General features: G+C 37.8%; 2 protein-coding genes across 2 annotated transcripts; both read left to right on the forward strand.

Moving 5' to 3' along the window:
• Positions 1 to 834: 834 nt before the first annotated feature.
• On the forward strand, positions 835 to 2,001 carry LOC102120648 (olfactory receptor 13C3). Its single transcript, XM_005581149.4, has one exon. The coding sequence runs from the start codon at positions 1,027 to 1,029 to the stop codon at positions 1,978 to 1,980; it is 954 nt and encodes a 317-aa protein (XP_005581206.3). The 5' UTR covers positions 835 to 1,026; the 3' UTR covers positions 1,981 to 2,001.
• An 8,942-nt stretch (positions 2,002 to 10,943) lies between these two features.
• On the forward strand, positions 10,944 to 11,923 carry LOC102121032 (olfactory receptor 13C4). The gene has a single exon (XM_005581150.3). The coding sequence runs from the start codon at positions 10,967 to 10,969 to the stop codon at positions 11,921 to 11,923; it is 957 nt and encodes a 318-aa protein (XP_005581207.3). The 5' UTR covers positions 10,944 to 10,966.
• The last annotated feature ends 2,231 nt before the right edge of the window (positions 11,924 to 14,154 follow it).

A 14,154-nucleotide genomic window follows, 5' to 3' on the forward strand; every position in this document is an offset into this window, starting at 1 on the left:
ATAAATAAATAAAATTTCTAGATGCTTTACATGTATATGAAAATTAGTGAAGCCAGAACTAGACTTGGTGTCAAAAATATTAGCTTTACATTCCATTTTATTATTTACTGCCTAGTTAACCTTGGCCAAGTTCTATATTTTATAGTTGAAAAATGGGGTTAATATAAAGAATATTATAATTTGTAAATTGTAAAGTGGTATACATACACATATATACATATTTATATGAAATATTAAGACACTATTACTATTTTTATCAGTTGACTTAAATAAGTAAATTATCAAGACAGACTCTTAAACTACAGAGTAAAATATGTAAAGAGACCACGTAATGTTCTCCAAAGACTATCATGTTTATGTGGAGCTGTTCTGTGCAATGGTCTTGTCATAGGAACAGTCATACAAGATACTATGAGATCAACAACTAAGTATGCCTTTAAACAGTTGTCAAATTTCAGGGTATGCGATTCAATGTATTGTTATTAAATGTCTATACAATACACAATTAAACTAACTATAAGGTGTTAGCATCAGACCTATAAAAAATATAAACACACAAAAATTTCTGTGAAATTTTAACCACTTTGTAAATTGCTGAATTAAAATTCCAGTCTTGTTGAGTAGTCTTTTGCCCTCTTTACTGCTTGTTTGCTGGGGTTGATGAAATGAAGATGTTAGGCTTAGAGTTGTTGATTGGCCAGGGGTTTCAGAAACCTCAGCTCGGGAGAGTGTCCTCAACTCAGGAACACGTCCTCAAGAGCAGGAAAGGTTCTGTCTGCATGTGTGTCTGATCGTAGGTAGATCTTCACATATTGGCAATGAGGTATAGGTACTTCCATCATTCCCAGATTCATTGTGTTCTAGTCACACACATTACTGAAGATAACTGGATGTCAGAACTTCAAGCAAGCACTCCTTCTAATATGTGCCAAAAGAATAATTGTTCAGGTAATTTGTACTGTTTGTTTCTTGGCAGTAAATACATTTTATGTTAGATCTTCTTTTGATTTCCTGAAAGCAGATGACATGGGTGAGATTAACCAGACACTTGTGTCAGAATTTCTTTTTCTGGGTCTTTCTGGATACCCAAAGATTGAGATCATTTACTTTGCTCTCATTCTAGTTATGTACCTAGTGATTCTAATTGGCAATGGTGTTCTAATCATAGCAAGCATCTTGGATTCTCGTCTTCACATGCCCATGTACTTCTTCCTGGGCAACCTCTCTTTCCTGGATATCTGCTATACATCCTCCTCTGTTCCCTCAACATTGGTGAGCTTAATCTCAAAGAAAAGAAACATTTCTTTCTCTGGATGTGCAGTGCAGATGTTCTTTGGGTTTGCGATGGGGTCAACAGAATGTTTACTTCTTGGCATGATGGCATTTGATCGTTACGTGGCCATCTGTAACCCGCTGAGATACCCCATCATCATGAGCAAGGTGGCATATGTCCTGATGGCTTCTGTGTCCTGGCTCTCCGGTGGAATCAATTCAGTTGTACAAACATTACTTGCCATGAGGCTGCCTTTCTGTGGGAATAATATTATCAATCATTTCACATGTGAAATATTAGCTATCCTCAAGCTAGCTTGTGCTGATATATCCCTCAATATTATCACCATGGTGATATCAAATATGGCCTTCCTGGTTCTTCCACTGATGGTCATTTTTTTCTCCTATATGTTCATCCTGTACACCATCTTGCAAATGAATTCAGCCACAGGAAGACGCAAGGCATTTTCTACGTGCTCAGCTCACCTGACTGTGGTGATCATATTTTATGGTACCATCTTATTTCTGTATGCAAAACCGAAGTCTCAGGACCTGACTGGGGAAGAAAAATTGCAAGCATCAGACAAGCTCATTTCTCTGTTTTATGGGGTAGTGACCCCCATGCTGAATCCTATAATCTATAGCTTGAGAAATAAGGATGTAAAAGCTGCTGTAAAATATCTGCTGAACAAAAAACCAGTTCACTAAGGAAACCAGGACATGTAGGTCTTTGTTTAACAGTCACAAAGATGGACTCATAGGTAAATCAGCGTCAACCTTTTTTGGAGAAACCATGGTGAGAGAGAGAGATTTTTATCCTTTGCCTTTCCTAGCCCTGCTCAGCTAGAATCACCGAGAGCTACAGTTTACTACAAACTCCAACATGCCCTGATCCAGATTTCACAAACATAGTTAATTCTCTTAGAATCTCTTCCCTTGTGATGTCTGAAATGAGTGTTTTTGTGTAGAAACATAGTGGAAAACAATCACACTGTAAGTGTTGGAAATAGAGAGGCAATAGTAGAAAATCTGCAGTTCCGTAAACTACCTAGGTGATATTGGATAGATTATTCTTTCTTTCTAAGACATAGTTACCTTACTTGTAATAAGGAAATAAAATAATACAAAAATCCAGGTCCCAGTATCATTTAATGTTTCAATAAGTTGGAGGAAGCACCTAGCGTAATACTGGCTTCACAATGTCCTAGCATTTCAGAATTGAAGCTAAGACTCCATAGTGAGGACTAAAAGTTGCTATTTATTCCCTCTTTTACTCTCAGCTAATAGTTACTAGAGCCAGATGTCTCACTGAAAGTCACCTCATTAAGGTAATATTTTCTAAAATTTTAAAATTCTAAAATTCTAAAAAAAATCAAAATATTAAAAAAAAGAAAAATCATTGTCATTATGGCCACCTCCCAAAGATATCAATCTAATGTTTCTCTTAGTAAGTAGGAGTCATGCATTCATCATGTTTTTATTTTGATTTGTTAGATCTACTATGAGCACTTGGGGTTAAATTTTTTGTAATGTCCAACACATGTTTCACAGGATAAATTCTAAGGCATGAAATTAATAGGCTGGGTGGTATAAACTTTTAAAGTTTCTGGCTAAATTACCATTAGAAAGGGCATATTACTACCCTAAATACCATTATATGTTTCCCCCATTATGTTTGCAGCTCTGTTTAAATACATATGCATATACACATATATCTCCATTTTTACACACACACATTTGTGTATATATATGAATTTTTTTCTTTAAAACTTTTTTTGAAAATTTTCATTTTCAAATATTTAACAAAAGAATGAGAACAATTTAATAAAACTCAATGTACTAATTGTACAACTTAAATAATTATACATGGTCAGCCTTCTTTCATCATTATCCATACCCGCTTATATTCTTCCTTTGGATCACATTAAAGCAAGTTCTGGAGATAACTACATCATGTTATGTATTATGTAATTATGTCCAGGACATCTGTGTGTACATATTTAAATGACACAAATCCAATGACCCCCATTCACGTTGTAGTCTATGAGAATGTACTTCCAGGAACACAAATTGTGATATGAATGATGCCTCCTCCAATTAAGACAGTGCTGGTGAGGACTATGAACCATGACAAGGGTGCGGGAGTCACATAAAAGACATTATTTCTCACTTCAGTGGGTTGTTGATAATTCAGGATATATATTGACTGGTTTTCTAAATTTCAAGAGAAGCCTGGACATCATAGTGAGACCATGTCTCTACAAAATATTAAAAATTAAAAATTAACCAGGCATGATGGTGCACGGCTATGGTCCCATTTACTTGGGAGGCTAAGATGGGAGGGTCGCATGAGCCCAGGAGTCCAAGGCTGCAGTGAGCTATGATTGTGCCACTGCACTCCAGCCTGGGTGACAGAGCAAGACCCTATCTCTTAAAAAGAAATTAATACATTTTAAGATAGCCCAGATTTTTAAATTAAACTTTGCAACATTTGCCCAGTGTTGGCTCTTCTACAGAACACATGTGATTTCAGATTGTGTACTCATATAAGGCTTTAATAGAGATACAGGACATGGTCCTGCAGGAGGAAGAAATTTCGGTCCATAAAGGAGAGTTCTGAAAACTTCAATCATACTTTCCAGGCCACTTTTGAGAAACTACCTTTTAGAACAATTCAATCATTGTTGGATTATACACCAAATACATTGTTGTCGTTAACTGCTTATTGCTTAAATAGAGTTTGAGTGTATATTTTGAACCCCAAATGTTGATCTTCCCAGGTTACTGTCATACCGTAGTAGTAACGTCCAAATATATCTTAGAGTATGCCAAAGAGCTTCTCATAGGCTCCTTTTATAGCTACGATTACTTCTCCTTTCCTCCACTTTTAATTTATTTTACCTAGATTATCCTCCCTGGAGTAGGACTGTTAGGTTCAGCTAGAGAACTGACATAAAGTTGGCAGCAATATAAACCCTTTATCAATTACGTTATATTGGAGTAGGGTTGGATAACTGCAAGCATATAGGCCTGCATGATCCACCAGGTGGGAAAGACAGAAACCTTTAATCCCACTTTTAAAAGGTGAAAGGAGAGAATGATCCATATTACCATTCTTTTAGGAATATGGGCAGTAGTAATATTTAGATGTATTGTCATGGTGTTGTAGTCAGCAAATAATGTTCTGGAACTCATGAATGCAATGAATGTCCTGCCAACACGGAAGCAGGCAAATACAAAGAAAAAGTGTTAGAAACAGAGAAGTTTCTGTGAATACCTTTATCATTCCCACTATCTTCTCTATGTCTTCTATAATAACTCAACAATAGATCCAATGGTGGTCTCCATTTAATTCCATGTATAGCAAGTTTTAACACATATTCATTTAGTTGTGAAACACATCCCTTCAGTCCTTGTTACCCTCCAATTTTGTAAGCAGGGGGTTCAGTTGTTCATTTCAATTTTCATTTGTCCATGTTTTTGTGAGTGGGAATGGATATAAATCTATTTATGATGCTTTGTTACTCAATGTTGAATTTTAGAGTTCTTTAATAAGGTGACCAACATCCAAATTAAAATAATACATTTGCTCTCGACCTATACTAGTGGTGGTAGTAGTATTTGCTTTATTTGTGAGGTGTGCAAACTTAAATCCACAAGAAGTGTCTGTCTCTGTAAATATTCACTTTTATCCACCTGGAAACCAGATAATGGGCCACTATAACCCATTTGCCAGCTATGGCTCCTCCTGGATCCTTTCAGGAGCTGACTTATAACTACCATTCATCTCTGATTTTTCTTCTGAGAAGCAGATCAATTTTATGTCTATTTCCTGCTCTTGAGGGAGACAATGGGATGCATATATTTTCATACTTTGTTGCATTGCTCGAATACCTTCTATGCCCTCTCATCTTATGTCCCCTAGAGGCCACTTCCAAAAAGAGAATAAAAGTTCCCCTTTGTTGATTCTAGTCCTTTTCTGAATTCAGAAGGGAAGTTCTATAATAGATATAGATAAGTTTCACTCCAATAAGCTCTCTTCAGGTTAATAAAATGTCTCACTACTCACTCCATTTAGGGGTCCTTTGTCTTCCAGTCATATGAGGCCTATATTTTCAGACCATTCCATTAGCTATTGTCTAAGAACTGGTAAAAATTCATATGGTATTGTTATTGTCTTTATATGGTTCTTCTGCATAGTTACTGTTCTGAATTCTCTCTAGGTCAAATGCTAACAATGACTCAGGAATAGTATTTCATCACTTTTACCTCAGTTTACTCATCTATAGAAAGAAAAATCTTACTAAATGATTTTTGCAGAGTTTTCTAGCTCTAGACTTCCATGATCTTATAATATTAAAAAACTCTTGACATATATCTATTCGTATTTAATGTATACAGACCATAGTTTGTGGTGTGTGTGTCGGAGGTGGGGGCTATGTTTGTATGTGTGTGTTTGTGTCTATGTGCATACATAAATACTGTTTTTGCTTTTTAAGTAAATTGTTATTTCTGAGAATTCGAGCATTGTACACAAAATGTGACATCTACTAGAAAATTATAGTCACAATCTAAGTGTTAATATCTAAAATATAGCTTAATAGACTTTGCTAAGACACTTTAATTCAATGTTCTTTCTTCCCAGTAATACCCCAGACTATCAATTCTGGATTTATTTTTCACTTTTTTGGCCTTAAACATATAGAGTTGCTTTTGTCCCGTGGATCTATTTATTTTATTGCTTATCTGTATTTCTTTTCATTTCAAAAAAGCTTGAAAATGCATAAAATTAATTTTTCAAAAAGAATAGAGATAAGTAAGCAAACAGTTAAATCACAATGCATTTAATTCATAGCGACTATCCATTTTATTTCATTCATAATATCTAGGTCATTTTTCAATTCTAGTATTTCATTTTAGTAAACATCATTTGAACTATTAATCTCATACTTTGAATTAACTTTGGTAGACATATTTTAAAGTAGGAAGCTCCCACATTTTATGAAGTTTGTTTGGTGAACATCTGCCCCTGCTCCTAGAAGTTATGTGGGCAGGAGAATGTTATTCCATTTGTGAGCTTTAGTTCACCCACAGTCTATTCCCAGCACCCCTCTTAATTGGGTCTGTGGGACACTGTCCCTAACGCACCAGAAGTTTCTCCATTCCACAGATCTCTCACTCCAACTTTAAATTGCTTTGGGAAATGGGGAACAATTATAATAACTGCTGCATAACAAATATTTACTGTTCCATATCTATGGAATCTGACATCTTTTGTTGAACCTGACTTTAATTCATAATGCTGACATAAATGCTAAGATATAGTACCTGGTTCTCCCAGGAGGGGGACATAATTTATCATTGTAAGGGTAAGTCCTGAATACCATGAAACTGTACCTTTTAAATTTATAATTAAAGCTATTATTACATGAGGATTTATAGTGTGAATATTATTAGGCAATACAGCTATCAATGTGGTATTATTACCAAATATGGCTATGATAATATTATCATTATTATGATCTGTATAGTGCTGGTTAACCCATAAAGTAGTTTCTATATGCTAGCTGAATTTTTTCTCAAAACAAACCTGTGAGAAAAGTAGGGCAGTTATTTCTGTAACTATTTAACAAATGAAAAACAAGCTACATATTAGAAGAAAAAATAAACTCAAAACTAGGATTTTTGTTTCTGAATCCCAAACACTTTTTAAGTAGGCTAACCCCATGCCATATCTGTTCAAGTGTGAATTAGGTGATACCTTTAAACTTGCAGCACATAAACCGGTTAATCTCTTTATAAGTTGGCAGCTTATTAGTACTGACAGGAAGATATATTTTCTTTTTTTTTTTTTTTTTAACAGATTACTTGCTGCAAATAAACACTTTGTACATATTAAAGTTCTGGACATTAATCCATAAATACTGCACAGGGAAATTGCCTAAGAGCCTAGAAAAACTCAACTATTGGGCCGGGCGCGGTGGCTCACGCCTGTAATCCCAGCACTTTGGGAGGCCGAGATGGGCGGATCACGAGGTCAGGAGATCGAGACCATCCTGGCTAACACGATGAAACCCCGTCTCTACTAAAAATACAAAAAATTAGCCGGGTGCGGTGGCGGACGCCTGTAGTCCCAGCTACACGGAAGGCTGAGGCAGGAGAATGTCGTGAATCCGCGAAGCAGAGCTTGCAGTGAGCCGAGATTGCGCCACTGCACTCCAGCCTGGGCGACAGAGCGAGATTCTGTCTCAAAAAAAAAAAAAAAAAAAAAAAAAAAAAAAAAAAAAAAAAGAAAACCCCATCTATTATGTGTAGCCACCATGTTAGGTCATCGGTGTAGAGGAATGGGCAAGACAAGCAAGCTCCTTCCCCATGTCTCCTGTTATCTCACAATACATGAGAGGACCAATTTAAAGAGCTGGCATCAGAAGAAAACCAAGGGTAGCAAGACAGGCTTGGCTTAAGGTGGATTGAATTGGTTAGATAATTTCTTCCTAGGAGGGGAAGGCTTGGAGCAGATGGCAGAAGAAGCTGTCTAGGTAGCCTAAAATGCATTGTCATTACATTTGTCTGGAAGGCAAAGCCAACCGATTTGCCAGGCCTGGGCTGGGGGTCTAGGTGGGATCTGGAACATCACCACCACCTTTCCTGCTAAGTCATTATCTTTCTGTTTTCTTCTGTTTGCTTTCATGACTGGGCTGCTAAAATGTTGATGTTCCTTATCCAGTACATCCTCAAAGGATTTCTGTAGCCTGCTTGAGAGAGAATTTTGACCTATGCTACGAAGTACTGTAGAAAAGTTTCACAGCAAATGGACTGTTCTAAGGCATATGATTCAATCTCCGCAATCATGAACCTTCTTCCACGAGAAGTGCTAAGTCCTCAAGAACGGATCATTCTCCTTGTACATTTTTAACAGACTAAAGTTTCACCTTTATGAACTCCGTTTATTATTTATGTTACTCACTGACTGTTCTCTGTTGTTGACACATGATTTCTATACAGATTTTAATGCTACCTGTTAGACAGAGAAGTAGTGGAAGGAGAACGGGCTTTGGATTTTGCCTTTGCCCGTGCTAGTCATGTGACCTCAGCCAGGTAAGCAAATTTCAAGCACAGGATCTGGCACATAGATGTCTGATGTCTGCAATAGAACTTGTTTAAGTGATTTTATTCACTTAAATAAACAAAAAGCGTGTTTTTTTTGTTTTTGTTTTTGTTTGTTTGTTTTTTTTTCCAATAGGTACTTCCAGTCTTAAGCTGAGGAAATAAAGATTTAAAATTTCTTTGAGGCTTAATTTTCTCATCTCTAATTTGGGGATTCAACATTCATTTGTACTTCTCTTAAAAGTTCATATGTTCTACTGGTATTCTTTAAACTGTTTCTGAAGCGACAATCCCTCTGTCTGGTTTGGCTTCTGACTCCAAGACATTATACACTGTAGAGAAAGTTTTCACTTGTCACATAACAAACTGAGTGTTAGAGGAGGGGTTGAGCCTCTGCAGATATTCTCAAAACTGTTAACCCACGTGAGCCCTAAACCTGCAATTTTGGTTAACCTAAAAACTGGTAGTCATGAAAGGATGATGATGGGTTGTGTGTGTATGTGTGTGTTTGTGTGTGTGTGTTTATGTGTGTGTGTGTATGTGTGTACCAGGCAGTAATTGATAACCTAATTAATCTAATCATCTTAATTCCTTGTGTCACATATCTATTCAAAACCTCATAAAATCAAATTATATAATGTCAAGTTTGGAAGGTAGCTAAAGTTATAGCGGCTAAACAGTTACCTTGTGCTTGGTGTTCTCATCTAATAATAAGTCCTTTACATACAAAAGGGAGTGCCATTTTTTTTCTTCCTAACCTTTGGGCCCTTCTATATGCCTGCCTCATTAACTTTTCAGATGTGTTTCTGCTGAAACTCCCCTGTCTGAAAAGTAGGTACTGCCAATCTGCTCCTCTAAAACATCAAGTTGCTCTCCCTTCTGGAATACCCATTTCTCTCTTCTCTTCCAAACCTGCCCCATTCCTTCTGTGCTTCCAGATCTGCTACAAGTTCGACATTCTTTCAGAACTCTCACTTGATTTATTTATTTCTCATTTACCTCCTCCTTCTGAGGTTACTTACAATATTCACCCTGGCCACATGATATAATTATATTCTTTATCAAATTGTTCCATGTGTAGTTTTCGTGTTTTTGTTATTGAATTATGAACTTTTTGATGGCACACGTGTTGTGTCATACTTTTCCCACCCTTACTTGTGTTGGAACAGGACTGTGCTCAAGTTAGGCAATCAGTCATATCATACACATATTATAGCAGTCCAGCAAAAGTTTATTCTGCTTTCAAAAAATGTTTCAATAGTATTTATTTTCTGAAGTATACTGAACAGCAAGATGTGGCCCTGGAGTATGCTGGCAAACACAAAAGAATTAGGCTTTTGGTCATTTTCCAGGTTGCTAATCCAGTCCATATAATAACACAAAAGAAAATCTATTTGGATCAGAAACATCTGGATACTAACTCACTGTAGATGAACCAATGTCTTGCTACTCAAAATGTGCCCTCATCCCAGTGGTTCAACATACCCAGGGAACTTAATAGACATGAAGAATCATGGGCCTTGCCCCAGACATGCTAACATAAAATTTACATGTCAACAGTATCCTCAGGTGATTTATATGCATATGAAATTTGAAAAATTGAAATTCCATCAAAGCTAAAAATTTTGGATAGTACTTTGCGAAAACAAGGTAAAATAACTTTAAGAGTTAAGCTTTAAGTTTCCCTTTTTACTTATAGGCCACATTCTGTGTTTTACATTTGAGAAAAGCAAATTAAGGATGATGAGAAGATTCATTTGCTTTTTGTAAAGTGCTACACACACATACACACAAATATGTTTGACTACTATTACTTTTTTTCAGGTTTACTCAAATGAATTCTCAAGATTAACTCTGAAGCCATGGAATAAAACAAATAGAGACCATGTATTGTTCTCTAAAGATTCTCCATCATATACCTGTAGAGCTGGTCTACACCATGGTCTTGTCGTAGGAAATAACAAAATAGTAAGAGTGGGATGTTAGAATGAGATCAACAACTAACTTTACCTTTGAACAGATGTTAAATTGCAGTGTATGGAGCTCAATTTACTATTATCAAATGTCTTCCCCATAAAAATACACATTTAACTGACTGGAAAGACACTCAGAGTTTTAGGCAGACAAACAAATGTACATGAACATCTAACCTGCTTTAAAATTCTAAACATTTCTGTTAAACACTGGGTCAAAATTCCAGTTCTTGTTGAGTTGTCTTTTTCCTTCTTTGCAGCCCTCTTGCTGGACTTGACTAAATGAAGAAGTTAGGTTTGTCTTCTGCAATAGTCTAAGGCTTTTAGAAAACTCAACTTGGGTTGTCCTCAATAATAAGAAAAGTTGTGTCTGAATTTACTTCTGATCCTAGGTAGATCTTCACGTATTAGATACAGGGCATAGAAACTCTCAGCATCCTAGTGTGGCTGTATTCTAGGTACAAATACTGTTGAAGATAACTCAATGGCAGAGCTTTAAAACAGTCTCTGTTTCACTCTAGAGTAATTTTTATTCAAGCTACTTTTTACGTTTGTTGCTTGGCTGTGAAAATGTTATACACTGGGTCTTCCTTTGGCATCCTGAAAGCTGGGACATGGACAAGGTAAACCAGACATTTGTGAGAGAATTCATTCTTCTGGGACTCTCTGGTTACCCCAAACTTGAGATCATTTTCTTTGCTCTGATTCTAGTTATGTATGTAGTGATTCTAATTGGCAATGGTGTTCTGATCATAGCAAGCATCTTGGATTCTCGTCTTCACATGCCCATGTACTTTTTTCTGGGCAACCTCTCTTTCCTGGATATCTGCTATACAACCTCCTCCATTCCCTCAACATTGGTGAGCTTAATCTCAAAGAAAAGAAACATTTCTTTCTCTGGATGTGCAGTGCAGATGTTCTTTGGGTTTGCGATGGGGTCAACAGAATGTTTACTTCTTGGCATGATGGCATTTGATCATTACGTGGCCATCTGTAACCCTCTGAGATACCCCATCATCATGAGCAAGATGGTGTATGTACTGATGGCTTCTGTATCATGGCTTTCTGGTGGAATCAATTCAATTGTGCAAACATCACTTGCCATGCGATTGCCTTTTTGTGGGAACAATATTATTAATAATTTCTTATGTGAGATCTTAGCTGTCCTAAAATTAGCTTGTGCTGATATATCTCTCAATATTGTTACCCTAGCAGTGTCAAATACTGCTTTCCTAGTTCTTCCTTTGCTCGTGGTTTTTTTCTCCTATATGTTCATCCTCTACACCATCTTGCAAATGAATTCAGCCACAGGAAGACGCAAGGCATTTTCTACGTGCTCAGCTCACCTGACTGTGGTGATCATATTTTATGGTACCATTTTCTTTATGTATGCAAAACCGAAGTCCCAGGGCCTCCTTGGGAAAGACAACTTGCAAGCTACAGAGGGGCTTGTTTCCATGTTTTATGGGGTTGTGACCCCCATGTTAAACCCCATAATCTATAGCTTGAGAAATAAAGATGTAAAAGCTGCTATAAAATATTTGCTGAGTAGGAAAGCTATTAACCAGTAAGACCAAAGGGATATATGAGTCTTTTACGTATAATTAGCTTGCATTAGCCATTTCACAATGTATATGTGATATGATTTGGCTGTATCCCCACCCAAATCTTGAATTGTAGCTCCCATAGTCCCCATATGTTGTAGGATTGACATGGTGGGAGGTAATTGAATCATAGAAGTGGGTTTTTCACATACTGCTCTCGTGGTGGTGCATAAATTTCATGAGAACTGATGCTTTCGTTAAAAGCACAGTTCCCCTGTACCTGCTCTCTTGCCTGCCACCGTGTAAAATGTGCCTTTTCTTTGCCTTCACCACCCACCGTGATTGTGAGGCCCCCAAGCCATGTGGAACTGTGAGTCCATTAACCTGTTTTTCTTTATAAATTACCCAGTCTTGGGTATTTCTTCATAGCAGTATGAAAATGGACTAACACAGTAAATTGGTAATAGGTAGTGGGGTGCTGCTATAAGGATACCTGAATATGTGGAGCTGACTTTGGAACTAGGTAACAAGCAGAGGTTGGAACAGTTTAGAGAGCTCAGAAAAAGATAGGACAGTGTGGGAAAGTTTGGAACTTCCTAGAGACTTGTTGAATGGCTTTGACCAAAATGCTGATAGTGATATAGACAATAAAGTCCAGGCTGAGGTGGTCTCAGATGGAGATGAAGAACTTGTTGGGAACTTGAGCAAAGGTGACTCTTGTTATGCTTTAGCAAAGAGACTGGTGGCATTTTGCTTCTGCTCTAGAGATCTGTGGTACTTTGAACTTCAGAGAGATGATTTAGGATATCTGGCAAAAGAAATTTCTAAGTAGGAAAGCATTCAAGAGGAAGCAGAGCATAAAAGTTTGGAAAATTTGCAGCCTGACAGTGCGACAGAAAAGAAAAACTTATTTTTTGAGGAGAAATTCAAGCCTGCTACAGAAATTTGCATAAGTAATGAGGAGCCAAATGTTAATTGCCAAGACAATGGGGAAAATGTCTCCAGGGCATTTCAGAGACCTTCCTGGCAGCCCTTCCCATCACAGGACTGGAGACCTAGGAGGAAAAAATGGTTTCCTGAGCCAGGCTCAGGGTCCCCCTGCTGTGTGCAGCCTAGAGACTTGGTGCCCTGTGTCCCAGCTGCTCCAGCCATGGCTAAAAGAGGCCAAGGTAAAGCTTGGGCCATGGCTTCAGAGGGTGCAAGACCCAAGCCTTGGCAGTTTCCACATATTATTGAGCCTGCAGGTGCACAGAAATCAAGATTGAAGGTTTGGGAGCTTCGGCCTTGATTTCAGAAGATTTATGGAAACATCTGGATGTCTAGGCAGAAGTTTGCTGTAGGGGCAGGGCCCTCATGGAGAACCTTTGCTAGGATAGTGTGGAAGGGAAATGTGGGGATGGAGCCCCCACACAAAGTCCCCTGGGGCACTGCCTAGTTGAGCTGTGAGAAGAGGGCCACTGTCTTCCAGACCTCAGAATGGTAGATCCACCAACATTTTAAACCATGCACCTAGAAAAGCCAGCCTGTACAAGCAGCTGGGAGAGAGGCTGTACCCTGCAAAGCCACAGGGGCGGAGCTGCCCACGGCCATGAGAGCCCACCTCTTGCATCAGTGTGACCTGGTTGTGAGACATGGAGTCAAAGGAGATCATTTTGGAACTTCAAGGATTAATGACTACCCTATTGGATTCAGACTTCATGGAGCCTGTAGCCCTTTGTTTTAGTCAATTTCTTCCATTTGGAATGGGCATATTCACCCAGTGCCTGTACCCCCTTTATATCTATGAAGTAACTAACTTGCTTTTGGTTTTACAGGCTTATAGGCAGATGTCTCAGGTGACAAGATGCCTTGTCTCAGATGAGACTTTGGACCATGGACTTTTAAGTTAATGCTGAAATGAGTTAAGACTTTGGGGGACTGTTGGGAAGGCATGATTGGTTTTGAAATGTGAGGACATGAGATTTGGAAGGGGCTGGGGCAGAATGATAGGGTTTGGCTGTGTCCCCACACAAATCTCATCTTGCTCCTCCTTTGATGTCTGCCATTATTGTGGGGCTTCCCCAGCCATGTGGAACTGTGAGTTCATTAAACCTCTTTTTCTTTATAAATTACCCAGTCTCAGGTATTTCTTCATATAAGTATGAAAATGGACTAATACAATACTTGTATTAAAAGATCATCTTGTGTACCATAAATATGTACAATTTTTGTCATTTAAAATTAAAAGAAGAGGCATAGAAATGGCATTATTGTGCAAC

This window comes from Macaca fascicularis, chromosome 15, assembly GCF_037993035.2.
Source record: "Macaca fascicularis isolate 582-1 chromosome 15, T2T-MFA8v1.1".
Classification (NCBI taxonomy): domain Eukaryota; kingdom Metazoa; phylum Chordata; class Mammalia; order Primates; family Cercopithecidae; genus Macaca; species Macaca fascicularis.

Bases quoted from the DNA above. Each gene is read 5' to 3' on its own strand.
- LOC102121032 (XM_005581150.3), top strand. From the start codon at position 10,967: ATGGACAAGGTAAACCAGACATTTGTGAGAGAATTCATTCTTCTGGGA.
- LOC102120648 (XM_005581149.4), top strand. From the start codon at position 1,027: ATGGGTGAGATTAACCAGACACTTGTGTCAGAATTTCTTTTTCTGGGT.